At 35.7% G+C, this 27,998-nt stretch overlaps 4 protein-coding genes and 1 long non-coding RNA gene across 8 annotated transcripts in view; 1 reads left to right on the forward strand and 4 right to left on the reverse strand.

The window, feature by feature from the left end:
• Positions 1–171: 171 nt before the first annotated feature.
• On the reverse strand, positions 172–1,356 carry LOC126762641 (uncharacterized). 2 transcript variants are annotated; one of them, XM_050479530.1, is made up of 2 exons: positions 892–1,356; positions 172–828 (listed from the first exon to the last, which is right to left on the reverse strand). In XM_050479530.1, exon 1 carries the CDS (start codon positions 1,220–1,222, stop codon positions 998–1,000), a length of 225 nt encoding a protein of 74 aa, XP_050335487.1. In that variant the 5' UTR covers positions 1,223–1,356; the 3' UTR covers positions 172–828; positions 892–997. The 2 variants fall into 2 exon arrangements, with proteins under 2 accessions (XP_050335487.1, XP_050335486.1); XM_050479529.1 differs by having other exon boundaries at positions 887–1,356.
• Positions 1,357–2,005: 649 nt separating this feature from the next.
• Positions 2,006–3,576, reverse strand: LOC126762642 (uncharacterized). The gene is made up of 3 exons (XR_007667495.1): positions 3,189–3,576; positions 2,788–2,913; positions 2,006–2,251 (listed from the first exon to the last, which is right to left on the reverse strand). It is a non-coding gene; the product is annotated as an uncharacterized LOC126762642 (long non-coding RNA).
• A 5,190-nt stretch (positions 3,577–8,766) lies between these two features.
• LOC126762640 (uncharacterized) lies at positions 8,767–14,606 on the reverse strand. Its single transcript, XM_050479528.1, has 4 exons — positions 14,130–14,606; positions 10,243–10,353; positions 9,177–9,560; positions 8,767–9,057 (listed from the first exon to the last, which is right to left on the reverse strand). The coding sequence occupies exons 1-4, from the start codon at positions 14,304–14,306 to the stop codon at positions 8,902–8,904; spliced, it is 828 nt and encodes a 275-aa protein (XP_050335485.1). The 5' UTR covers positions 14,307–14,606; the 3' UTR covers positions 8,767–8,901.
• A 957-nt stretch (positions 14,607–15,563) lies between these two features.
• Positions 15,564–27,988, reverse strand: LOC126762636 (uncharacterized). 3 transcript variants are annotated; one of them, XM_050479513.1, is made up of 19 exons: positions 27,656–27,988; positions 25,233–26,106; positions 24,344–24,532; positions 23,748–24,029; positions 23,451–23,678; positions 23,126–23,389; positions 22,234–22,488; positions 21,909–22,169; positions 21,403–21,849; positions 20,816–21,343; positions 20,564–20,749; positions 19,878–20,291; positions 18,301–18,740; positions 18,119–18,239; positions 17,230–17,621; positions 16,997–17,152; positions 16,144–16,939; positions 15,888–16,064; positions 15,564–15,818 (listed from the first exon to the last, which is right to left on the reverse strand). In XM_050479513.1, exons 1-19 carry the CDS (start codon positions 27,725–27,727, stop codon positions 15,679–15,681), a joined length of 6,222 nt encoding a protein of 2,073 aa, XP_050335470.1. In that variant the 5' UTR covers positions 27,728–27,988; the 3' UTR covers positions 15,564–15,678. The 3 variants fall into 3 exon arrangements, with proteins under 3 accessions (XP_050335470.1, XP_050335468.1, XP_050335469.1); XM_050479511.1 differs by having other exon boundaries at positions 18,301–20,291; XM_050479512.1 differs by lacking the exon at positions 24,344–24,532 and having other exon boundaries at positions 18,301–20,291.
• Positions 20,398–27,998, forward strand: part of LOC126762637 (arginine kinase) — a 50,311-nt gene continuing 42,710 nt past the window's right edge. Inside the window, exon 1 of the mRNA XM_050479523.1 lies at positions 20,398–20,402. The gene's annotated coding sequence lies outside the window, so the exon portion shown is untranslated. The remainder of the gene's footprint in view (positions 20,403–27,998) is intronic.

Genomic DNA, 27,998 nt, shown 5'->3' on the forward strand with positions numbered 1-27,998 from the left:
TAGTGTCTGAAGGGTTTCAAGTATTTTATGTCGTGTTTGTGATAAAGCTGGGACTATGGACCATGTCTACTAGTGATATGAGAATACGAGTGAGCCCAACCTCTACGTTAAGGAAGATTAGGTGCAAAAGGAACATCATAATTGAATTATATTCAGTAAAAGAATAAATAATATGAGAGAAGAAATATTTATTTTTTGAAGGAAAATAAGGAAGCTACATTATTCTCAGTCTCATTTTTAAATATTAATGGTATAAGTTGAAAAGAACCCTTTGAAAAAGTTACTATTATATGATGAGACCAAACCTCAACGCGAATAGCCATATCGCGCTTAAGCTCCTTACAAGGTGCAAGCCTGTCCGCAATCTCGAGCTAGAAGTGGTATAGTTGTATTAAGAATTAGTAGGCTATAACCGCATTGATCCGGCGTTGAAATTCACACATTTTCTTAATCTTTCATTAGTACGTGGGAGCTTGACGTCACATAATGTTCCACATACACAAAGTATGATTGACAGAGATTATTGAAACACCAAGTGTTTATGTATGTTAATATGTGTCAATTGGCATTAGAGTGAATATGGGCTTAAGTACTTTGAACGTAGTGACTTCCATTGGCCTACAATCCAAATCACACCATGAGCATGTGCAAGGTGTACGCACACACAGGCGGCGTTATTGCTGCTCATTAGTTGGCGATTAAATGAATTGAAGTGTTTCGTATGGACATTTACATGAAGCGTGCGCGTACTTTAACACATGCACCCACACAATGAAATATATCAACATGGTTGAGTTTGTGTTGTAGTTGCGCATTATGTCGTTTTATCTGTACCAAAACAAAAACAAACCAATAAATAAATACGAAAATATTTCAGTGTTAATACTTTACTAATTAACTAATTGAGTTGCGACATTAATAACTAAAAGAAGAACACAAGCGCACATCTTATACTAAATTCGTAGTCTAAAAATTCGTTTTTTTTGTTCGGCCGAGATCAATGTGCTCCATCCGTTGATGTCCAGAAGTTTTTATTGTAATACTGCATGCGAATTTTGGCGGGCAGGTTCTGTACTTTGTCGAATTCACAGTTTTTATGTATTTTCACCATTCGTCCATCAGTTCCGGGCATTGTGCGCCAATAAACTGTCTGCATTGCATTTCGGCCGGCGATGTAGCGTGTGGTGGCACCGACAAGTGAATTCACATTTTTCGCAGACATTTTCGGAAAACTTTTTGTTTTTAATTTTAAATATGTTTTTGTTCTAAATAAAATTACTTAGTGCGACTAAAGTAAATTGAGTGCTAATATTCTTGCGTCTTGCTTTCAATGTTCACGACAATCTGCTGAATACCCGAGCTGGTACAATCTTTATATAGTCAGTCACTTAAGTGCCAAAGTCTTAGTTCTCAACTGTCGCTTTGTTTTATTGTTGGTTTTTACTAGTGATTCGAGCAGCAATCAGCTGGTGGCCTGTTAGCTCTTATCAATTTTCACTTCGTTTGCAAGTGTATGCGTGTAGTTTGCAGTTTTTTTGTGATTTCAAATAAACGTTTATGGTGTTATTGAATTAATGTGTAAGTTTGTAGTTTCTAGAGATATCACTTTTTTTAAAGTGCTCGTACAAGTGGTTTCAATAAGAGCATTCACTTGAATTATTGTTATTTTTTGTTTTTTTGAAAAACAATTTGACTCAAATTACTGTTATAAACTATTTTTGTATATTTTGAAATACCACTAGTTTTGAAATCGCAAAAATTGTACTTTTATTTTTTAAGTAAGCACTAATTCAGAAGCCCGACTAAAAGTGGTCAGAGCTTCACAATTCTATAGAATGCATAAATTGTTAAATTGGCCTTAATTAGATGGTGCTCCAAACTTTGAATTTAAAATAAATTTTAGTTAAAATGACACATAACATAACTTGCTTTGAAAATGTTAATAAACAAAATTTCAAAAAATTTTTGATAATAATTTCAAATTTTTAAACCAATTCAAGCTTAAAAATTTTTCACAAAAAACTACTATTTTATGAAACTCACCGTTTTTGTAAAAAATCAAAATTTTACTAGTCCTTATTCACCTATGGCTATAGTATTTTTTTTTTATTTTTGTATTTTATACAATTTCAAACATAAATATATTCATCACCGAAGGGTACCTTCTTTCGGATGTTCTCCTGACGATCTTCTACGGAATCAACGGAATCCATAATTTGTCAAAATTAATCGCCGATTATTAAAGTTAATTCTGTAAATGTACATACATTATTATAATTTTTATATTTAATAAAATTTCTATTAAAAAATTCACAAAACAACGTGCTTTTTCTGGCGTTCAGTGGATATATGTATGTATGTATGTATGTACATAACTGCTTAATGACGACTTAACTTACTTTTAAATTAATATACATACATACTTATGTACATAAGTATGCTTTATATAAGTATGTAGACATATTATGTAGTAATACTCGATAGCAACATTGTATTACTTCAAAGGTGAATATCTTATGTACATACATACATACTTATGTCACGCGTTATAAATATTTTATTTTGTAAATATCACCATCACTTAAGTTACATCATCCAGGATGTAGACTAGGAGGTAGAATTGTGAAAGCTTGCGTCATCCTGTGCTCATATACATATACTTGTATTTATATAACGGCAAACCGTTATCTATTAAACAATGAGCTTAAAATATATGCACTTACATACACACCTAGGTACAAAGTACATTGTATATACATATGTATATGTAGAACAATGTTCACTTACACGAATTTACAATGAATTATTTACTGCGCTTAATACGCATTGGATCGCCATTTCATTCGCAAACGTAAACCATGTTTTGTTTAATCGCAATCATCGATTACGTCAAAGGCTTCTTGGGCGCGTGTTCTATCGATATACCGTTGAAAAATATTTATTAAAAAATATACTTATGTATATACGTTAAATGACTTAAAAACAACAGTAAACAAGAATCAGAGATGCAAATAAATAAATATATTTTATTAGTAGCCACAGATAAAATACTGCGTTTTACGGCTTGCCTTATTAGTATTGGCGCATGCGTAGTAGTAATTCAATCCAGCATTCATTTAATGCTATACTTACATACTTATGTATGTATGTTTGTAATTTATTTAAACAGATATCGGCGCTTGACTCACCAGCTTTTCATACGTAGTGTAATGAGTGATAACAGTGTTGAACGGCAAGTCTATTGATGATACTCGTATGATGTTACTTACAATTTTTTAAGCCTGTACTTAAGATCTTTCTATTTGATTGCGCCGTTATCAAAATGGTACTTTCAGTAAGTTGTTAAATTGCGTGACAGTTGAGGTTTTCGGGATTTCGGTTTTAAGGAAGTCACATGCCCAATAAAATACATTGATATTCTAAAAGTTCTAACAAAAGACGAAGAATCTAAGTATAATAAGATAATATTTTATCATGGACGTTGAAATCAAAATTTTCCATTAAATAAAAGGTATTCTGAACCTACAATAAGAAAAAAGAAATTTTGTCAGAGTTGTGTGGTTAAAATCATACAAAAACTGACTTGCAATACCGTTTGCAAAATCTGCTTCCTATCATCGTCGTTTGCAATATCTACTCGACTAAAGCCAACAATTGAAAATATTTTCTGATACCAAAAACAGCAAGGTTGTGAATTTACTGGAGGTTTGAGAGTTCAAATCTCGATTGAAGTCAAATCTAAAAGGTTAGGAATAGGTTACTTCTAATAAGTTTCCTCTCTAGAAGAAATGCTTCTAGACAAATCCTATTGTAGAAAGCCATACAAACTTTTAGAACCACAAGACGATCACATGATTTCATCAATTGGGTGAACTAGTGCTGGATTTGTTCAAGCAAAATTGTAGGCATAAATGATTAAAATATGTATCTTTCTACGTGTCGACTTTTAATTGCGATCTTCTTATTATTAAACGGTTGTAAGTGCCCGTTCCGCTGAAGTGGTGAGGTATTAATTTTATAACACCCACTTCAGAATACTCCTTTAAAAAATGTTTTGTTTTACTTATTGTTGTTGTAACTTAAAAAAAAGTCGCTTAACGCTCTAAATATATCTGTCACAAATAGAAGTACAAGTATTATTTAATTTGTAAACAAATAATGGAAACAAGTTCAAGGGTTTGCTATGCACGGACTTGCACGCCCCTCGCACATGCTTATCGCCGAAGATTTAGCATGTCTGCGAGCTTATCAAACAATTAACTGTGACTTCCATTGGGAACACCTCGCATTTATTTGCTTGTTATTACTAATCGCACTTGAGGTTGTCAATGTATAAAGTGCTTTTTCTTCATCAGTCAAAACTGATAAAATTCCAATACATTGACACCTACGAGTACATGTGTATATCAGTATTATGAAATGTTATATGTATGTATGTAGGAAGTGTTATAATATAAACGTAATAAATTATACCCAATGCACCACTATTTGCGGTGATATATAATTAATATTAAATTGTAAATTTTGTGGCCATATGGAAGAATAGCTTAAGTGCAATTAAGAGAGGTATGCTATACTCGTATTAGTAATTTTTGGCTTTGTAATTCGCTTCAAATAAAATCTGCTTCAATTTTAAGTTCAGTTTAAAGTTTATTTTTCAATACTTGTCTTTACATTTTGCATATGAAACTGGAACAAATTTGTTTTAATGTGTTTATGAATCACTTACTGGCTTACTGAATAGGCTTATCAACATGTAAATTAAGAAAAATATTAATTCATTATAACAAGAGTTTAGCAAATCTTTGCTCCATTTTAATATTTGAAGAGTAATAAAAACTAATTAAGTAGAAAAAAAGTAAATCACCATAATGTGCGTTGGGTTCAAAATATTTGCCTTGAAAATAATTAGGACAATGTGGTATATATTATTGCCAAAAATCATCACGGTGCCACATGGGCTACCCAATAAACAGAGTACTTGAGAATATATTGGCTTAGAGCGTAAATCGATTAAAATTAAAATTAATTTCAGTCAAAGAAGTTGTGATATTGAACCTTATTATTCACGATATTCTAAGAACCCAAAAAAAAAATAAAAAAACGTAGGAAATTAATATTCTATGAAATATTTATCAAATGATGTAAAAGAAATAAATAATAAGAAAATTTCGTCCTATTAGTTTTTTGAAGTGACTTTGACAGAAAGTACGTTGGTTCGTGACGTCAATAATGAATGAAAGAGAGGGTTTAAAGTTAATTATTAAGAATACAAAAATAGAAGTCTAGACGATACTGTAGAGAAATTAAATAGCTTGTTCTAATTTGCTTCGGATTTGTTTCAGCTATTTTGAAGTGAAATTGATTTCGGGTGAAAATCGCAATTAGTGCAAACTTTTAAATTCGCGCTGTGTACAATTTTCCGAATTCTTTTGCCCAGTACGGTAGACGTTCGCGGAATATTTTTAAAATAACTTATCATAAAATGATTAGATTATGGCTATGTTATTGTAAATAAACAATAAACATAAATGGAGGAATGCAAACGAAAGTTAGACAGTTGCTATGCAGTCTAACCAGTGCGAGGAACTTTTTCGATTTAAAGAGATCGGCATAATTATCTACTTAAGCAAATTTAGTGAAATGTGTATAGAAATGTGATGATTTCAATAAAGCCTATTACTGCAATTTTTTTATACTCTTGCAACATGTTGCTACAGAGTATAATAGTTTTGTTCAACTAACGGTGTTAGGCATCACCTAAAACTAAGCGAGATGGATATAGGATTATATATTGATAAATGATCAGGATTACGAGACGAGTTGAAATCCGGGTGACTGTCTTTCTGTCCGTCCGTCCGCGCAAGCTACAACTTGGGTAAAACTTGAGATATCTTGATGAATGTACGTTTCTAGGCAAAAAAAATATGAGTTTGTAGATTGCCATAATCGGATCACTGCCACGCTCATAAAACGTCAATAACTGAAAACCTATAAAGACCACAACTAAGCACTAAATGAAGTAATGGAACTGTAATTTGGTGCAGGGGATCACAGTAGGAGGCACCTACGGGTAAAACATTTTGGAAAAGTAGGTATGGCCCCGCCCATTAATTATTTTATATATACATATATCTTAAACCACCTAAGCTACAACTACCAAATTCACTACAAAATACTATAAGAACTCTTAACGACGGAGTCTAAAAGAATGAAATCAGATGATAACCCAGCTCCATCCACATATAACGGTACTGTTAAAAACTACTTAAAGAGCAATAAATCAATAGCTAAATATGCTAGAGACATTAAATTTTGCCCGCGAGATGGTATGATAAGGCTTTAATGTACCCGGATTAAAATTGGACGTTGGACGTGACACCACCCACTTTTAGGTGAAACAAATATCTCGAAACCCCCCAAACGATTTCAACTAAATTTTTGTATGTGTTCCACTGACACTTTTATGTTACAGTGTGAAAATGGGTGAAATCGGACTACAGCCATAACACAATTTTAAACTTCATTTGAAGCTTTCACTTTCCAGTACACAAATCAAGAATGATGTGATGTGCCATCTTATGACGAAAAAGTACCTAATTCGAACCAAAACTTCTCAAGCCCCTGGGCACTGAATATGTGGACTCAGTACTTTTATGACTTTTTACCGAAAATAACTGTAAATGTGTAGGATAAATGTATAATTGAAATTCCGATAGGATCCTTTCTTTATAGTAGTATATCTATGTGTCAAAAATGCGTTGAGTCGGGTCAATACTTTCCTTAGCCCCAATATAGCTAATATAAAAATTTTCTAATTTCCGGGGGACTTTATACAGCATACATCAGCCAATATGTGAGTTATCTTAATAGAATTAAGAGAGCGTGTTTTCTATTAACGGTGAATTTTTTTGCTTAGAATGATTAAAAATTCACCCTAGACCCCATATAACTAACAAGTCTCATGTACCTGAAAGTATTACGCCGGCTTTAATCCTTGCAAGTTGCAAGAGTAGGAAATATTCGGTTATACCCGAACTTAGCTCTTCCTTACTTGTTAAATTATAAGGTTAAAATATACATTGTGGGCATATAAATATCACTATCATAATCAACCAAATTTTGCAACTAAATGCATCTACCCAAATGTCGCTTATAAAATTTGATTATGGCGAAAACTAACTATACCTTACCTTGACCAAAAAATTAAAATTAAATGCTCCAAAAATTGATAATTTAAATATATAATTTAAATACAAATAAATTATTTATTTCAGATGTAGATAGGTAGGAATATTTTTGACGTCAATGGACATAGTCCACTTAAGGCTCATGCTCTAGTCATTTAAAATGCCGCTGATTAAACAATATAAAAATTTGTTACTGTTAGATAATACAAAGAAAAGACCCAACCAGACATCATATTTTGGATTTTGGATATATTATAGATAATAAAGAAATTATTTTAAGCTCGGAATATTTTTTTAATTGATGGAAGAGAATTGTTTATTTTATAAATTTACAGTTATTAGAAATTATTCAACCCTGTCATTTGTTTCTCGTTTATATTAAATGGTTTTATATCTGAATTTATTATAATTTACTTATAACACTCTTAATCATATGTATGTATTTATATTCAAGTTTTATTACTTAATTGGGAATAAAATCAATAAACGGGTTCTCTTATGCTTTCTTCAAACTTGAGTGGACGAACTGAAGTCATTTCGTGTGTAATTAATTTCCGAATTGAATCGTAATAGCTTTTATTTTTATGCGGCACATCGCTTCTTATATGCTGCCTGACTATGATCATAGCCTTAGGCCAGAAGCATAGTACAGTGGCGGCAAGGTTATCTGCAATTCTGTCTATATTTAGGATTCATTAATAAAGACGTTGTACCACAAGAAAATTAAGCCCAATACATAAATTAGATGCTTCTGAATAGAAAAATATTTGTTCATATGAAGAAAAGTTTAGCTAGATACTTATTTGTCGATAAGAGTGTGTGAAATATAAAAGCATAATTTAATTATTTTCAGTAAGAAACAGTATGTTTTCTCAATGTGTTTAGTTTATCCATTCAAAAATTTAACATTAGACCCTAGATGCTTATTAATTGCTAAGTAACCACATTAACTTCATATCTTGACGGGCTTATAGATAGTTACATCTCTCAGATATGGGTCAAAAGCCAAATTGTTACAAGTTTCGTGAACTCTTTTCAGGTTATGAACTTTATTCCGCGCAATTAAGATATTATGAAATACACAGTTTTTTCGCTACCACTAGTGACCGCTAGACTTTCTGTCGTCACTCAGTTAAGCTCCACACACACATTGATTACGTAAGAGGAAATTATTGTTTGTATTACTTAATGAGCCTCAGTCTGTACGCTTATCCAATCTTAGAGGGACATAAATGCTGCATTATGTAGTTGTTGTTGTAATCTTAACTTAATTAGTTGCACAAATAATTTAATTAGACGCAACGTACGCCTACACACATCTCTCGCTGTAATTTATATGTGTGTATGTGATCAGTTGCTTTCTCATCGCTTCCTACTCTGTCTGACACTGGAGTTTACGATAGCTAATTTAATTGAATTGAATTTAATTGGCCACAATTCGAAAAGACTTTGTATGCTGTCAAAAATTCATGTTGTGGTCAGTGTGTGCATGTGTGTATGTATACACAGAAATATACATAAATATGTACTTATGTACATACATCTGCTACTATTAAAAAAAAGCGAAAACATATAGTTAATGGGTTTTAGGAAATGTATTTCAAATCAATTAGCTGTACAAGTATAAAGATTATTGCATGAATTTAGGCGCTAAGAATGGGAGAGATATCAAACTTCGAAAATACTTAAAATTCAATTATAATTTCAATGATTAGTAATAGAATTTAAGCATAGCAAATACTCCAAGTAGTGTTAAATAAGAAATATGCATTATCGCCGGACTCGAAGCCGCCGAACTGCACACCTTTCGAATCGTCTCCGTGTGTAAGCCGCGTCTCGACAGTAGATTTCGAATGCTACGCAGTTCCTGTAAGCAAATAAATTATTTATATACGTAAATTGTGAGATACAATTTTGCAATAAAATCTGTAATCATACACGCATTTTTTTCTTGAAATTACTAAATTCATACTATTGCATACACACCTCTATACTTAGACCCTTTTCCGTTCGACTAAGGACCAGCGTGTATATGGAACTGGACATATCGTTGCCGCAAAATGTCAATACCAAATGGTCATTAACGGCTTTCACCACCTGCACAGTGCCTGTAAATTGATTATAGGAGTTGAGCGCCACTAGTGAGCCCCGCTGTTCCCCTATATTGGTCCATAGACCTGGACTTCTTTCCGTGTAATTGAACATGTACTCCAGGTTCTTTTCACTTTCGCTCCAAATTAGTCGGAGGTAGCGTGCTGAGTTGCGTTCGTTGTTTGCGTTTTGTATATGCTGTTGTTGTTGTTGACCGTTTTGTGTACGTCGTTGATTATATTGTTGAGTGTATTGTTGATTATTATAATGATTGCGCATCTGTAAATCAGCGGCATGTCAATACTCATATTTGTTGTTGTAATAAACTATATAAATAATAATAATACAATAACAATCAAATGAAGTGTTTACAAATATGTCATAGGGCTGGGCTTTGATTGATATGAAACTGTAATTGCCGCCACGGCACATGTCTTTTTCACTTGGAAGAAAGTCCTCACCATAATAACAGTTTTCAAAAACAAAATCTTTTTTAATTATAAAGTCTTTGTACTAATTATAACATAATAACTTATCGAAACATACAAAAAAAAATCGGATTTCTGTTCCAAGATAAAACATACAAATGAACAAAGGCTTGCTGTAACATAACTCATACGCTCCGGTGCACCTTTAAAGCACGCTTTGGTATATCGAAGGACAAAAAAGATAAAAAAAATGTGAGGTCTTGTTGACCTTTTTGATGAAAAAACGAATGCTGATTTCAAAAAGTGGCAACCCTTCTTTGGTGGCCAAATGTGCATCGAGAAAATGAATCTATTGAATGTACAAAAAAATAAAATAAATATGCTAAGCATGATTTTACTCTACGAAAAATGACAAATTTGTTTTTTTCGGAAGTCATCGTTATAACTGAAGTCTATTTGAAAAAAATACAATCGAACTTAGAGGAAAAAAAATATTTATTAATTTATAAAAAAAAAATCTTTCGGCTACTCACCTGTTCTGTTATATCATTTAGATGAATTATTACGCAACTGTCATACTCGTATATACCGGGTATATCCTGTGTATGAATAATGATCTCGCTGCCATACCACATGCCGGTGATCTGCAAAAATACAAAAACAACAGGCAATGTATGGGTTAGTTCTTGTGACGCAATATAAGAAAAGATTTTCTCTATATACACAGTCTCTTAAATACATACATATATATATGGTAAATGGCGGTGCATTCACTTCCACTCATTCTTTTTGCTAGATATGATCAATGGACTCTTCGTCAATTGTATTATTAAATTTGTGTAACCTTTTGTTGACTTCTGTCAGAGCATTTCAGCATATGAGCGCCAGAAAAGAAACCAAATGTAAACGTATGTATCGTATGTAATTGGCATAAGTATATGTAGATACGTATGTACTCAAATAACTTTTCACGCATTGTTACGTATATGTATTTAATTTTGAAATTTGGTGCAGTTACATTTCGGAAATAAAAAATTTACAATTCAAGACTTAATTCACTGACAACAAACAGCCCTGGAAACCAACTCTGGTTGGCAATTTAGTACTTTTAACTATTCTTTATTAAAATATTTGTTCTAAATTTTTGGCTTTTCTAAAATGATGTTTATTTACGCAACATACGGAAAATGGCAGCACTCACTGATATAAGAATTGGTAATTGGAACAGGAAATGTTATGGACATAGCGAAATTCTGAACTATGCTAGCACGGAAGTTATCTAAATAAATCGGAGTACATCCTCCTAAGTTTGGACTTCAATATTGAGTCCTACCCTCTAAACGTGAATGGAGAAGAGGTTTAGTCGGGGAGGAGAATACTACCTCAATCTGAACCGATGAGTCCAAAATGGTGTAGGGACAGGGGTAGACTCCGAATATCTTGATATCTCTTAATTTTTAGTATCTTTAAGCGGAAATATTAGGCAGAGAAAAGGCCTGTGGAGTTCTACTGAAAAACTACGGAAGAAGAAAGCAACAGATTTCACAGCTAGCCTTGTCATCCTCAAAGATCAACTCCACATTATTAAACAAAGCAAAGAAGGTTTTAAGCTTACTCGTCACAAGAACATTTTCTGCAACGAAAAAGCAGACGAGTTGAGTAAGTCAGTAGCCTCTATAGGCGAAACCGAGGCGGAGACAATACCATGTTAACTAGAAACGATCCGGAGAGAGCTCAATACGCAATTTGAACAAATCTACAACAGAATATAGGATAGCGAATCAAATACGGGCAAATTTTTACAAAACAAAAACTAAAGATTTATTACATAGGTCCAAAAGAAGTATATACAGTTGCCATAACAGAGCATTGGTCATTTGGGTCTATCACAAATCTGGCATCGAACTTTTGGAATCAATCACCTTGAATGTCTATCTACAAAAAGCATAACGGAAAGGAGAGGTTCCATTGAGGGCAGCAAATGGTATAAACACAACAATAAAAAGTAATATCAAGCTATAAAGTCTTACGATAATGTATCAAACTGTCGCTTCCAGTGCTAATTGAGCCAGAAAGTGCAGCACTCCTACCTCTCTATAAGTTAACCACGTCATATAAAAGCACAACACCCACAATGTCTATGGAATAGATATTTAAAATATAGCTTGATAACTGAATAAAACATACCCTAACATTTGAGATTAGAATCGTTCTTTATACTTGTATATTCAAGTTGTCGTTCCACTGAAAAAGTAATTACTCTAATTACAACTGATTCCGCATATTTCCACGTACGCTGAATTCTTATCGACACAACTCTGCTAAGCCTTGTAGCTTACAAGCACGTCGTTGTAGAATATGCCCCTAGTAGAACAGTGATTTATAATTCGCAAAATTTAAATAATTTTCAACCTGATTATTATACAGTCTCTGCAATAAATATAGTACCGTACATACTATACCAAATCATTAGTTAATTGTTTTTCTAACAATAAGAACAAGTAAGAAAGAGCTAAGTTCATTTTGTACTCTTGCAACTTGCAGGAATCAAGGCCAGGAAAATACCATAAGACGTCAACCAGAGAATGAGGATATAGATACACTATATATAACTTATACACTGACCAATATATTCGGCATTCGATTTGTTAGAAAAATCAAAATCATTCTACGTAGTCATTGTACAAAATCAGCCGGTTGTTCGAAATTCCTGGTATTAATTATATGGGCGCTAGGTCAAGAATTCCCAATGATATATGTATGTTAGAAGTAAAATATATTCTGAAATTTTCATTGATATAATTCATATATTGGTCGATATATCCAGCATAAAGTCACCAGGAAGTTCGAAAATGTTTATATTAAGTGTATAGGAACTCAGGAAAGTATTGACCATTCAAGCCATTTTTGATACACACAGAATTACAATTGTCAGGAAAGGATTCTGGCTGAATTTCAGTTATATATCTCACACATTGACCGCTATTTTTTTTTGTCAAAAATCAACTAAATATGTATACTGGGTTCCACATATTCGGTACCTAAGATCTTGAACAGTTTTGGTTGGATTTGGTAGTCCGATTTTGACCATCTTCACACTGTGATATAAAGATGTGAAAAGTACTAAATTTAGTCGAAATCAGTCGTTGAGGTCCCGAGATATGGGATTTCACCAAAAAGTGGACGGTGCCACGCCCATCATGCAAGTTACACACCGGCTCTCATAAAGTTCTCTCATGCTATCTCGGAAATTTAGTGTCTCTGGCGTATTTACTTATTGATTAATTGCGCTTTTAGTAGTTTTGAACAGTACCGTTATATGGAGAGTTAGCGGGGTTATCTTCCGATTTCATCAATTTTCATACTTACAGTAGAAGTTCTTAGAATATTCGAGCTTTGCAAATTTGGTTGTTGTAGCTTTAGTGGTTTATGAGAGAGGCACATTATACTGGCAGTGGTCCGATTACGCTCATCAACTTTCATTCAAATATCTCACTTTTTACTCAAGTTATAGCTTGCACAGACAGACAAACGGACAGACAGTCACCCGTATTTTAACTTTTATTTATATTTATAACCTCATATCTATATCGATTAGTTTAAAGTGATACATACAACCGTTAGGTGAACAAAACTATAATACTCTGCAGCAACAGGTCGCTAGATTATAAATATTAATCTGAACAGATATTGAACAAACAAGTACTGAGCAAAAGGTAATGGTTATAACCAAAAAAAATAAAAGATAAAATAGTAAAATTTTTTAAAGGTGGTACCATCACCAAGGGCCGAATATGTACATATAGTGCACCATACATTTTGAATACATAAGTTTATACTCATATAACTATACTTCGCTCCTCTAAATTGAACAATAGAGTTAAGATTTTCGAATCCTAACAATTTTAATTCGTTTAGTAGTAATATAAATTTGACATATGTATACCTCGGTAAGCCCTTCACTTATACATGTCCTAATATAGTAAGTAGCATTTAAGTGATAATACTTTGGAGCAAACTTTAGATGATTTGTAAAATCATAAACAAAAAGTTACAATAATTTTATGCCATAGAATACTTAGTACCTGCTTAATATTTTGAATATATATTTTTTATTTCGATCTAGTAACTATTTAGGTAATATGGTACTATTTGGGCCGGCAGCTACTGTAGATGTTATCAGATGCTTTTATTTCTAATTTCATTTAACGCGAATCAACTTAGTACAAATGTGTTTGTTGATATTATTGCAAATATATTGATTAGTTTGAAAATATATAATAAATAGTTGTGGGTAAACTTTTTAGATGTGACACGGGCTTAAAATTTGTAATTTTCATAATTCCATTACAGAGTTCGTTTTTACCCACAAAAAATTAATTCAAACTATTAATTTAAATTTATCTTTTCATTGACCCACCTGTCCTATATCCACAGAGTGTTGAGGCTTAATATCCATGCACAGTAGTGAATTTGTGTAGAAATTTCGATCCGTGCTTGAGGGCACATCATCGTAGCTTTGATATTGGTTTATGGCGAAACAGCCAAGTATGCTGAATTGAAACACAAGAAAACGCATACAAATTTGCAAGTGCATTTTAAAAATTCATATAAATATTTTTTTAAATAAATTCAGTTGTAACACTTTATTAACGTAATAGTTTGTAGTTATTCCGACTTCTTGTTATTCGAGCATAACACAGCGCGCACAACGTTAAAGCTCGCAACACAGTTTCCAACTGGAGAGGGCGGCTCATCACCATTAAGCAGATCAGGAGCGATAAGCGATATTTTCTCCAGTAGCACTCAACATTATTGCCGATTTGTTGCTATTCATTGTTGTTGCAATGCTCATTCTTCTTAATTTTACTAGCTATTGACATTAATAAAGAGGATGGGAGCTACTGTTATTCCATTCCAACAACGGTACGTGCACACGCTCTCACAGCTCGCTTTCGGAAAGCACGGATCAGTTTAGAAGCACAATTCGCTTTTCACAGTTATATGTATTTACGAACACATACGTATTACCAGATCGTAGCATGAATGGTATAAGTATATTTGAATGTAACACTTTGTATTTTCTACATATGCATAAGGTGTGTTTATGTGTGTGTGGTTGGTTTGAGTGGGTCGAAATGTTATGAAAACTGCATACCAATATAGTAAATTGGCAGCGCCGCAAATGGTGAGCGAAGAGAGAATTCTTGAACGCCTCCACTGAATTGAAATTTATCAATTAATGCTGTGAGTTCGCCAAGGGGGCCTGATGTTTGCCCTTTATACGAGTACCGCTATAAATGGCGTTGACCGTAAATGCTCTACTCATATGGTCCAATTTGTTGAAGATTATGGTATGAATCATGCTGAGGCAACGAGCAATCACCAATGTATTTTCGTACAAGTATGACATTCAATTGCAAATTTATTTCATTTTATTTTTCAATTTCGTTCAAGAATATCTGGTCCATAGTATAAATGCTGCAAGCTTTTTGAGTATTCTTTACTTTGGCTCAGTATGTTGTATGAAGAGTCATGACGATTAGATGTTCTAAAGACTAACGATGCAACACAATGCTGTAGTCAGGGATTTTAGGGGTTCTGCATTTATACTATACTATCTACTATTTAAATAAATATTTATATGTATAACAGAAACTCATACGATCGAGATGAACACGGTCTGGATTCGGAATATTTTTTGCTGCTCTGTGGAGCCTGTGTTCTTACAAATTTCATAACGAAATTCAATAGAACAACCTTCCCCGTTCCCAAAACAGCCAATTTATACAACCGGAATTTGACCGGTAAGTAACAAAGTATTAACATTTGCTTCATTGAAATCCACAGATAGTTAAATGTTGGAATAACTAAACATTCCCCTTTATTTTACAAATCTATTCAAGCATTTCTAAGCTAATAAGTATATATGTATGTATAACGATATACAAATTTTAAATTTCTCTATTTTACAATTTATTTTGAATGGAAATATTGATTTTTTCCAAAATCCAATCAACGTATTTCTCCACACGCACATAAACGCCGGGCTTATTTGCATAACCACAGTGTTGGCCCCATGAGATTATACCATACAATGTTTCACCATCTAGAAGAGAGTAAAAATGTAATTTTTTGGTTAAATAAATTTCATATATTGTGCAATTGCACTACATGCCTTCATCGTGACAAATCAGCGGACCTCCAGAGTCACCATCGCAGGCATCCGAGCTCTCGTCCATATAACCGGCGCAAAACATACCCTCTGTGAGAGATGCGCCGTAGACATGTTTTTGCTTACAAACTTCATCGGACAAAATTGGCAGTTCCGCGGCACGAAGGATATTTGAGGGCGCTAAATATGTGTTTTTTTGAAAGAGAAATGAACTATTGTTTTTAGTATTTTTAACTCTTATTTGGAAAATGCAACGTACTCGAAACACCAGACTTTATAGAGCCCCAACCGGATATTGTGCACAAACGATTCTCTGCCAGTGCCGCACCCTTGTTCGGCAGACATACCGGTTGAATGTAATCGTTGAATCTCACCGGCGTCTTCAGCACAATCACGGCAATATCATTATTCATATGGGAGCCATCACGAAACTTCTCGTGTACATACCAGTTCTCAATGAACGAATCAACTTCCGAAGATTCCGCTATGTTTGCATAGTGATCGCCCATGCGCACAAGGTAGGCGCCTTTTGGATAGCCAGCAAGACAATGTGCAGCAGTTAACAAATGTCTGGAGGAAATTAGTACGGCGCCACACCAATGGCTCGATATGCCGCCCCTGCCTCGTGTGCGTATCGTGGCCTGCCAAGGATGATGACCACGCTTCGCAATGCTACCGTTCACAACACGCTCCTCCGGATGTGCAAACTCATCGAGTAGATTGTTTTTGAATTGGCCGCAACGTCTTTGATCGCCCACCGCCTTGCTCTTACGTTCCCATTGTTCGGAGTATAAGCCAATATCTTCTAACTGTTGTTGTGTGTCATCCAACTCTCTCTGTGTGTTTTCATAATCATTCAACTGTGGCGACGAGATCTCCTTTCGTGGCGGCGCGCCCTGTGTACACTTTAAGCCAACATCCTCAGTGTGATTGCAATTATGTTCGCCCCATGTAAAATGACCACACTGGTCGAGTGTGGTCTCATTGCCATAGCAAGATACCTGATCCAACCAAATGGGTCCGCTACCAGATCCATATTTGTTCTTAACAATAGTCTGGAAAATAAAAAGTTCATTCATTGTTCATTGAACACAAAAAATATATTTTCACACCGGTGTTCCGTAGAAACCCATTGAGTTGCACATAACTCGAGCCTCCTTCAAACCGAAATCATCATCGCATACAGTACCCCACTCACCACGATATCGTACTTCGAGCCGTCCCTCATTCGGGCTACGCCCACCCTCCAGCCGATATTTTATGGGAGACTGCAAAACAAATACAAATACAAATTAACATTTGAACATAGAGGTTTTATAAAATGTGGTTCCCACTGATTTCGTACATTGCAAACAGTCTCACTTTCATCGGATTTATCAGCACAATCTGGAGTATTGTCGCACACGAATGCCGGTGGTATGCACTCTTGTGAGGTACTGCACAGCCAATAGTTGTTGGGACATTTAAGTTGCGGTACCTTACAAACTACACCGACTACTTCGTCCGGTCCACAATTGCTAACTCCCCAACCTTTAAAGTTGCATTCTTTAAGAGATGTTTCATTTCCGCGACATTCGACTTCGTCCATCGCAAATGATACATCCACCGTTGTTGGTGGGTAATATGAAAAGCCACGCACTTCGCTTGCTCCCAATTTGAAGCCCAGTTCTCGGCACACCACTTCAGCATCACTTAGACCAAACTTGTCATCACACACGTATCCCCATTTTCCAAGAACTGCCAAAAGTAAAAGTATACGTAACGTAATATCCGAAATGAATTATTGAAAATATGATAAGGTAAGGTAATCTTGTTCTATTTGCTTAAGCAGAATCGATTTAAAACTCGGCAGAACCTAAGACAGAATTCAAGTTTTTCTTGAATCTATTTATTCTCTCTCCAACGCTTTTTTAACAAAGATCTACTCTTTACCTTTACCTGTCGAAAGGATCAACAAACATCCGAAACACTGCATATATTTTTTAAAAATCGAAAGTAAATTCCTGATAAAGCTATTGATGTCTGCATAGTTCGAAACCTTAGCAACGAACTGAAGATCAAATATGACAAGATAAGAAATTTAGACGAATCTGTATCAAAAATCAAACGTCCTTGAATAAGAGTTCCAACCATCTGAATGTGATCTGGGTGTTTAGTCATTGTCGTAACATCTAAAGCCCGTATCTATTGAGGAACATAACGGCACCAAATTGTTATTTGCAAAGTATACTTACCTTTAACCTCAATACGCCCCATGTTTGAACTTTCGCCACCAGCCAGACGCACTTCGTAACCCAAATGTTTGCAATCCTCTTCATCCTTTCGATTGCCACAATTATTAACACCGTTACAAACCTAAGGGAAAATATTGTTCACCCATTACGGAAATTATAATGATGGGTTTACTGATACTCACCTCATGAGACTTTACACAATTGCCATTTCCACAATCAAACTGACAATTAATATCTTCTCTCCTCACATCGATCCTGGGTCTCACACTGAATGGAGTCGTGTTCTCTGCATGTGGATTTGGTAGGTTATTATTACTCAACTCAAAATTGGTTGTGGTCTGTGGTGCTTCGGGTGTTATAAACGGATTTGGTATTTCGGGGTGTCTCTGGTGATACGCCCTATTATGATTGTGTCGATGATGTGTATGAGTACTTGTGTGGTCGTCCTCATTAAAGGGGTCAAGTAAATTTGGATGTTTACGGTGAAATTCGCGACTATGTCCGTGATTGTGCCAATTGGAATTAGTCTTCGACTCTTGTCTTGTATTTTTCGAATAAAGCTCAGTACGTGTTTCGTGAGTGCTATTCTGGGTTGGGACTGTGGTCAAACTATGTTGTTCACCTGCAAGTATAAGTTCAACCTCCTTTTCATTTTCAGCACCAACCGGCGAGTTTTTGATAGTTTTATCTGTTGATGAAGTTATGACGGATGTGTGTGAAGTAAGTTTGGGTGAGAGTTTCATTATGTGACCCTCGACATTATCGGCATTTTCTTCCGAAATTGTGCCGCTACGATTAAAATAGGGACGCAAAAGTAGACGTAAAGCATCAGCCATAAGTAAATCTTCAGAAGCCTGTACGTCTTCAAAATCGACAGACTTTGGTGGACTTGCATGCGCAACATTTGAATATGAACCACTATAGTGAGGATCTTTAGGGAACATTGCTATTGTTGTATTCTCTAGCACGTTGTGTACAGGCTTTAAACGAGTCGAAGCCGTCGAATATGATCTAGTTGCAGTTGCAGCTGCAGGTGTAGGCAATGCAGGCGGCTGAAGGTAAGTCGCAGGTGTACTCATGACAATGTCAGTTTTATAAACATTTATGCTTGAAGGAAGAGAAAGCAAATGCGGTTTTCCCCGAGCATTAGTGCTGAAACCTCGGATAGGTTCGATTTCGTCTAGGGATCTACCCGAGGGGCCACCTTTAGTTGGACTTGATGGCTCAAACTTGAGAACAGGATTTGAAGCATGCGACAAAAGACTTTGAGGGATTGTGGGAGCTGGTGGCGGTGGCGGTGGTGGTTGCAAGCCGCCATAGAGATTAGAAGAGTCAAATTTGTTTTGCGGTACAAATGTCGAACTGTCCGCCGTAGAACTATGAGCATGTCCGGGTGCAGGTGTAATATAAGATGCTGGAGTAAAGATATTTTGTGGTGGAAAATCTTGTTCTTCAGTTTGCGGCTCAGGAGTGCGCTTCGGTGGCAAAAGCTCTTGATTCGGTATTGGAATCCATTTGTTCGAAGTTTGTGCAACATTAAATTCATTTTTATTAAATGGCAAATGGTTTGAAGATTGTGTAGGTATTCTGGAATCGTCAAATACTTCCTCAGTGTTTTCTTCAGACCCAACAGGTTGTGCATAGTAAATGTTTGTTGTCTCATTCGTAAATGTATTACTATTAACTGATGTAGCAGGTACGGACTCAGGTTTGAAAGGTGCTAGAGGAGTTGTATATGTGCTGAAAGTATTATAATTACGATTTGGTTGCAGCGAGCCTTCTTCGTAGATGACGCTTTGTGTGGGCGTTTGCCGATCAATTGCAGAGCCGGAAGCGATCCAATTATTTGAACTGCCATGCTGTTGTAATTCTCTGCCGTGCATAGGTAGACGTTGTTGTCGATCGCCACTATATACACCGCCGTAAGTTATGTCACTAGCTATAGGGCGTTGCACATCCATGTTAGACCAACGATCTCCATAACTGCCCGTTTGAGTAGATGTCGGTGGCACACCGTTTCCATAAGCTTGTCTATCGTTAGCAGTTCTTTGAGAAGAACTACCATGCTCATGGTGTTGCTGCCTCCAGCCGATTTGTGTTGAATCCCGGTAGTTCGATCGTGTTGTCGGAGGCTGATAGTTTGCGTTAGGATTACTTTCAGGGACGTTGTGAACTGAAACGAAATAATTTGGCTTTTTAGCATAAGAGGTTGTACATTAAAACTATTTCTGAATCCAAAAGTGTTTTTCAAAATCAATGCAAATTAATTGAAGGGTTGGAAATTGTGACAGATTTAGAAAAAATTAGGGCAATATGTCCAAAAACACAACAGATTAATTTCTTTATATTTCAAATGCAAACAATTTTCTTCAGAGGTAATTACCACACATTGCCATTATAATAATATTTTCGAACTTTTTGAGGAACCTTGCTCATGGCACTTACTATCTGAACAATCGACATTCTTTATAAAGTCGCAAGTTTCCAGTTTTGCATTCCAGGCAGTACCGGGGCCGCAATCTTGTATATTAGTTATGCCATTATCGCAATTAAGAAACTTTCTGCAATCCGAAGGATGGGGATATATACCAGTGGCTCCCTCAGGACATGTGATGCGGTGAATGCTAGGACCTGTATGAGGTTTTCGGAAAGCATTACATTACATAGCGAAGAAATCTTTCATAGATCAAATTTCACCTCTGTCATGGCCCAAAGCTACATTATTAAGGTCCATATTATACGAGCAGTCAACTTTTTCTGTAAAATCACACACCTCGAGCGCAGCATTAAAAGCTGTACCAGGACCACAATCCATTACATAAGTGATACCATTGGCACATCGCAAATATTTCGTGCAGTCCGTTGGATGAGGGTAAAGACCTGAAGCGCCAGATGGACATGATGCTGTTTGAACGGTATGTTCAAGACTGAGGGTGTGAGTACCAGCACCTGTCATATCTACAGTCCCCCACTCACGGTTGTGATCGTAGACGCCAAAACTATTATCACCAACCTGACCAACTGAACTTAACCACAAATGGTCGGTGTCTCTTCCCTCAGTAGAGGGTATACAAATCTTATTTGATAAGCTGAAGAACGTATTCGGTGCACAGTTCTGTATGTTTGTATGACCGGCCTTGCATTCAATAAATAGTAAGCCGTCAAAAGGATAAATGAAGTAACCAAGTGCGTGTGCCGGACAGACGACGTAATTATTGTGCAGGGCTGTAAGGTTATCAAGCTTTAGCTCAACTGTGATATTTGTTTTCTGTAGAAGTACTCACTTATATCCGTCAAATACTCTTGAACGCACATTACATGATCCAAGGTATTGACTTGCTCTTCGGAAAGACATAATCTCTTTGAAATACTGAACACACTTCCCGGTGGACAGCTTTGTAAGTTAGTTTCGCCATTTCTACACTCAATGTATTGATAAGCATTAAATGGCTGTAAGAATAAACCATTTGCATTAGATGGACATGCCACCTTATCCTCTGTAAATGTGCTCTTAGCGGTTGTATGTAGCTTCGTGCGTCCCGTGCAATTCACATTTTTCTCAAAGTCACACACTTCCATCTCAACACTCCACGCAGTACCTGGACCACAGTCCTTGATATCAACTATCCCATTGGCACACGAAAGAAATTTTCTGCAATCTTGTGGATGTGGATACATTCCCACAGAATTTGGAAGGCATGCAATTTGCGCACCCACGTTCTCGTCCACATCTAATAAAATGTTTGTTGTGAGTATTTGGACGACACTTCAAAGAAAGAGACAAACTTACTTTTACCCTCCCTTATTACATGTGTGGTGCCTTGAACCCAGTGGTCTTTATTGAATGTATCATAATCATTTTTGCCACTGTCATATTCGTAAACTTTCGGCTCATAGTCGCAGTATTTTCTGGCTTTACTGAAAATCATTCCACTTATGCAATTCTCAACGGTAGCCCGCCCATTTACACATTTTATATACTTCGTTTTATCATTCTGATATGGATAGAGTCCGTCAGCACCCAAAGAACAGTTTGGCACATACAATTGATCTAAGAAGATCAAGATACATGATATTTATTTATTTCGATTTCGCCAAAAAATGTGTGAACTCACTTTTAGTTGCCTCCAGTTCTGTTGAGAATTCGTTCGGAACCTCACTGAAATATTCCACGCGATCATATGCCTCTACCAGATTACGATTTATACATTCTCTAGCCGATATACTGAATACTTTATCAGAAATGCAGTTCTCTATTTGCCCTTGACCATCACGACAATACAAGTATTTAGTACAATCGAAGGGATATAAAAAGAAGCCGCTTACATCTTGCGGACAAAGTAATTGTATGCCTCCGAGATTATTATTAACTGTTTGCGAAAGAGCATGTATAAATTGAATCTTTATCTCATCTAAATATATGTGTTTGTAAACATGAACCCGGTTTAATGATATTAGAAGCCAAAAATATTATGGGTAACTTTCTTTTCCTACATTCTCACCCACTAACCTGTTTTATTTCATACCAGCCAAACTTAATGATGATCAGTCATCAACATTATCAACTCTTAGAGGTCTAGGGCACATTAAGGTACGTTTCTTTCTAGTTATTGAAGTGCTGATTGGTCATTGACCTAAAGATACTTCTACAGAAAAGACTGCGAATATTTAATTCCACACCGTCGAAATTTTCTGGAACATTGCAGGGAGAGCCGTCATGCTCTTGCGAGAGAAATTTCTCAAATTTTTCAAGTGTAATCTCCGGATTAATAATCAGCTATTAAAACCTAACCTATATTTTAAGTTAAAAAACTAATTACTTTGTAGATACATAAGAAAGATTTGTTGAATTGCGCTGTCTACAAGTTTAAAACGAGGTCTCGACAACTACCTTGAAAAAAGTATAGGTCTAACAATTTTATTGTTTGCATTACAATATAGTTTAAGGAGCAAAGATCCGGGAATCATGGATACAAACACATATACCCAATTACTCAAACCACTCACAGTAATCGTAATCCCCTTCAGATGTGCTAATCTGGTCAACATCAAACGATAGTGGAACCTGTTCAGAATTGCCAACCAAATCTTTTGGATCACAGTGTTTTGAGGACAAACTGAAAACATAGCCCGAATCGCAGGTCTCTATAGACAGCCTACCGTCAAGGCATTGCAGATATTTTTTACAATCAAAAGGGTATGGATAGAGGCTAGAGTGGCCTTGAGGGCATTCGGGCAACTCATTCATATAGTTTAGTGCTGCATTCCTGGCTAAGGTCGAGTTGGAAGGACATTTTAAAGAAAGTGATAATTTTCATTACTCCAAACTTACTCTCAGTTGATTCGACGTTGTGTCGTAGCTCCCAAGCATTTCGTACACGATCGGCGATATTCACTTGAGTTTCGGGCAGACATCCTCTGCGAGATATACTAAATACATATTTCGGTGCACACGCGACGATGCTCATGTGTTCTTGTTGGCAGCTTATGTATTTAGTAAAATCATAAGGGTATAAATGTAGGCCATCCGTGGATGGTGGACAACTGACAATGGTCAGAGCTATTTAAATTACGAGATTTGTGAGTTTAAGCAGAAAATTCGTATAGGAGACTTCTACTGCGCACTTACAATATTCATAACGTACTTCGGACACTATGTAAGCAACGTGATCTGTGAGCGGCACATTCTCCTTGGATTCACAGTAATTCCTCGATATGCTGTACGCAGTGTTCGGCACACAGTTTTGTATCGCCGTGTTGCCATTTTTACAGTTTATGAATTTGGTGTAATCGAAGGGATATGGAAAGTGTCCAGACACGCCGGGTGGGCAGAATATATCGCCTTCTTCTTTTTCCTCACCTCTTCCCAATGCGTTCTGTTTAACATTTGTGTCCACATAGTTTAAATTGGCTTAAAAGGCAATCGATTGTATTTGATGAATATTTTATTATGCTTAGATATATACAATATTAAGTAATAAGTAATTATGTAAATATTTTATTTCTAAGAGGAAGCAAAAGCCGGCGTAAATGGATGATAAGCAATGATTGTTTCATTTCTTAAAAAAAAAATATTATAATTTAAGTGACTCATATGGAAACTGTTTTTGATGGCATGCATTCGAAACGTTTATATGTATGCTTTTTTGTTGTTGTTAGTAATGGAGCAGCGCAATGCGTTCAATCGCAGAGATGGATAAGCGAGCACCAATCATTTAAACTCACATTTGGCTTTAATTGTTGTTGTACAGTCAACATTTTGCACGTAGTCGCATATCAACTTTACTCGATCAAATGCTGTACCAGGACCACAGGATTGTACCACCATCTGACCGTGTGCACAATTGAGGAATCGAGCGCAATCGTAAGGATGTGGGTATAAGCCACTCGCGCCCGAAGGACAAAACACTTCATCTACATAATCTTACATTAGTTTTATGAACTTACTTGTATGTAAATACCCTTAACCTATCTACACATACATTTTTGGTATAATTTTATCTCGAAATAGGTCACAATATACTAAATTTCATTAAAAGTGATGTCAAGAAGCCATCGTATATCCATTTAATCGAAAAGGTTAAAGAAAATCGTCGTTTTGGCCTCAGAGAGATAGCAGAAGATCTCAATATCTCTTATGGATCGACTGAACACATTTTTGATAATGTGAAGCATGTCAAAAGATATACCAAAGACCTGAATCCTTTATAAAAGCGATGTAAAAAGAGGCAAATATCTCAACTTGAAACAATATTTCGAAAAAGTTAGCTGCACCTACGGACTTGTAATCTTAAATGCAACCCTAAATCATTTTAAAAGGTATTCCAAAATCTTAATAAGTTCAATAGTATTTATGGTATTTAAATTTATCATAACTGACTAAATCAAGTCGGTAAGAGAAGTTAAGAATATGCCACAGACCAACTTAAAATAACAGTATTTAAAGATGTACAATAATGTAATGGAATTTCGTTAACCTCATAATGTCTTCCGGTTAAAAGTATATGTAATAGGCAAGTAGAAGGGTATTGTACAACAATAGTATACTTTCTTGGTGTATTAAGTCTACTACAAGTATAATGAATGTAAAACTCGAAAGCGTGCAAGTACATACCATACTGACGGCTATCACGGTTGTTCACTGCTCTATAAGCCGACTCCTCGCGATCACCGCAATCAACTTTTTCCTTAAAATCGCACACCTTCTTCGAAGCGCTGAACGCAGTACCGGGACCGCAGTTCTGTACGTGAGTATTGCCATTAGCGCAATTCAAGAATTTCGTGCAATCATTTGGATGAGGCGCCAATCCACTGAAACCGTTGGGGCAAAGATCTCTCACGCTATCTGTGCTTGCGTCTATTAAACGCCCAACGCGATTTTTGTTATGCTGCGGTGCGTTATGCAAAGTTATTTGCTGCTCTCTACGCTCACCATTTGTAAGCGCAGTACCACAAACAACTTTGTCAGGTCGGTCGCATTCAAGAGTTTCTGGATTAAAGACCGTACCGGGACCACAGCTCTGTATGTGACCGCGTCCATGCCAGCAGTTGACAAAACGCCGGCAATCATAAGCATACGGCACCGGCCCTGTATGCTGTGGCGGACAACCACTGCCAAAGTCTGGTATCGTGCTCTCTACGCCGCTCAAAACGCTCTCTCTGCGCTCCGAGCGCTGTGTTGGCGGTGAGTGACGCACGTGTGCATTGCGATTAAATAGCGGTAATTCGCGTTGCTGATAAGAGGCCATTTGTTGTGCGGTTTGTGTTTGATGTTGGTGACTGTGTGAGGGCTGTTGTTCAGTGCGAGGCCCATCATAGTCTTGGTATGAATTAGTTGGTGATAACCTCACTGAACCGGCATTGTAATTACTATTGGAAGTGGGTCTGGGTTCATACGACTGCGCATTGGTATATGGCTCGTGCTCAGCATTTGGATAAGTTCGATGGTAGTTTCTTGTCTTTATACCAGTAAGAGCTGGGTCGTAGGTCTGTAAAATGAAATTTAATATTTTTTTTATAAAATTAGAAATAGTTAAAGAAATGCATTTGAGCCAGCAACGTGTACAAAATGTAAAGATGAAATCAGTGCTTTCGCCTGTAATTTGCGATGTACCTTAAATTTCAAAACCCAGATACTGAAACATAGCTGAAAATCGCATTTAACTCTTTAGAACTTCGAATGATTTTCAATAAAATATTTTTTAAGCCCTACTTACATATTTAGTTAGAGAATAAAATAGTGCGGCGCGCTACAGTTGCAGTAAAGAAAAACCAATTGAATCATGCCGGCGAAGAATTAACAACACAGCATATCTCTGCCGCTTGCTGTGACTCAAATACTTAGAATCCAAAAACCGATAATATTGCGTGCAAACGCTATGGGCTGAATGGGCGTTTGAAAAGTAAATTAATCTCCCGGCCCATGAAACTCCCACGCTACTCGTTTTACTTACTCATCATATGCAGTGCATGATAAAAGAGCTTAGACGACATTAGCATTCTAAAGGAAGGAAGTGTTTTGCATATTTAGGCTCTGCGTACCAATACTACATACATATGTATGTATGTATATACGCATGCAGACACATCCATCGCAAGCAAATTAGGAGCAAAAAACAAAGCATACATTAAGGCTTCGCTTAATGTGACGAAAACTTCCATAAATTTGGCAAGAGATTTAACAGTAATTAGTCTAATTTCCACATATATGAAGGCAATAGAACTCCCGTTTTTCTACAAGCCGCTTTGCATCCAACCAATGCACAGTTTGGTGTAGACATTGAACGTACAAAAACAAATCGGCTAGAATGGTGATAAGAGATTTCACTTGACCCAAATCTAACCTTGTGCAGGCAACATAGACAAATTCATGCAATTTATCTCAGAGACGCCTAAAAGTCAATATAATTGATGTCAACGCTCAATCCAAACTTAAATAGTACTATTTAAAGAATATATGGATGTAGATCCTAGAAGTATCAGTTCGCATCGAATCTCCTGCAGAGGAATATGCAGCCCTTGCATATATATTCGCGTGGAGATATGTATATATAACTATAACAAGTAAAGAAATATTATGTACACTTCTTAAACCCAAATCTACATACACATATATTTATTTGAAGAAATTAATGTTTAATTTTTTGTTAACTCCGATTATGTTCAGCGCATATTTATTAAAAAAAAACTACAACCACAAATATATGTACACATATTACATTTATAGTATATGTATGTATATGTACATATGTGCATATCGTCACCTAAAATGTAAAATAACATAACATCACTTTTCAAAAGTTTTCAGGAGAAGAAACACGGTATAAAACGGAGTCTTCATATTGAAAAAAAATTAAATTTGGTTATAACTTCGTTATATGTATGTATATGATGGCATAGACTAATAATATATTATGCTGAATCCTAATCAATAAAAACTCAATTTTCAATTTTTTTAATTATACGTTGTTTTGCACTTTAAGTGACGATATATATGTACATGTACATGTATGTACTTATATAAAAACAAGTACTTACACCCTTAATGATAACGATGTGAGTCGCGCAAATAAGAAGCCACAGCTTCGGAATCATTTTCACTTCAATCATAAAGACTTTCTCTTCCAAATTTAGTCCTTTTTCTCTTATGAACACTTCTTCATAGTATTTCAAAAATTTTTCACAAATATTTTGCACTTCTTTTCGATAAGAAACTGAATTAATTCACAATTTTTTCTAATTATTTACAAAGACAAAGATCTTTAAGGGCACTTGTACGCAAAAAGTTGATCCACTAGTCCTTTATTAATTAAATTAAACTGACACAGCACATAGCCACGCACATATTTATATCATACAAATATATGTACATATAATATAT

The sequence above is a fragment of the Bactrocera neohumeralis genome, chromosome 6, assembly GCF_024586455.1.
Source record: "Bactrocera neohumeralis isolate Rockhampton chromosome 6, APGP_CSIRO_Bneo_wtdbg2-racon-allhic-juicebox.fasta_v2, whole genome shotgun sequence".
Classification (NCBI taxonomy): Eukaryota; Metazoa; Arthropoda; class Insecta; order Diptera; family Tephritidae; genus Bactrocera; species Bactrocera neohumeralis.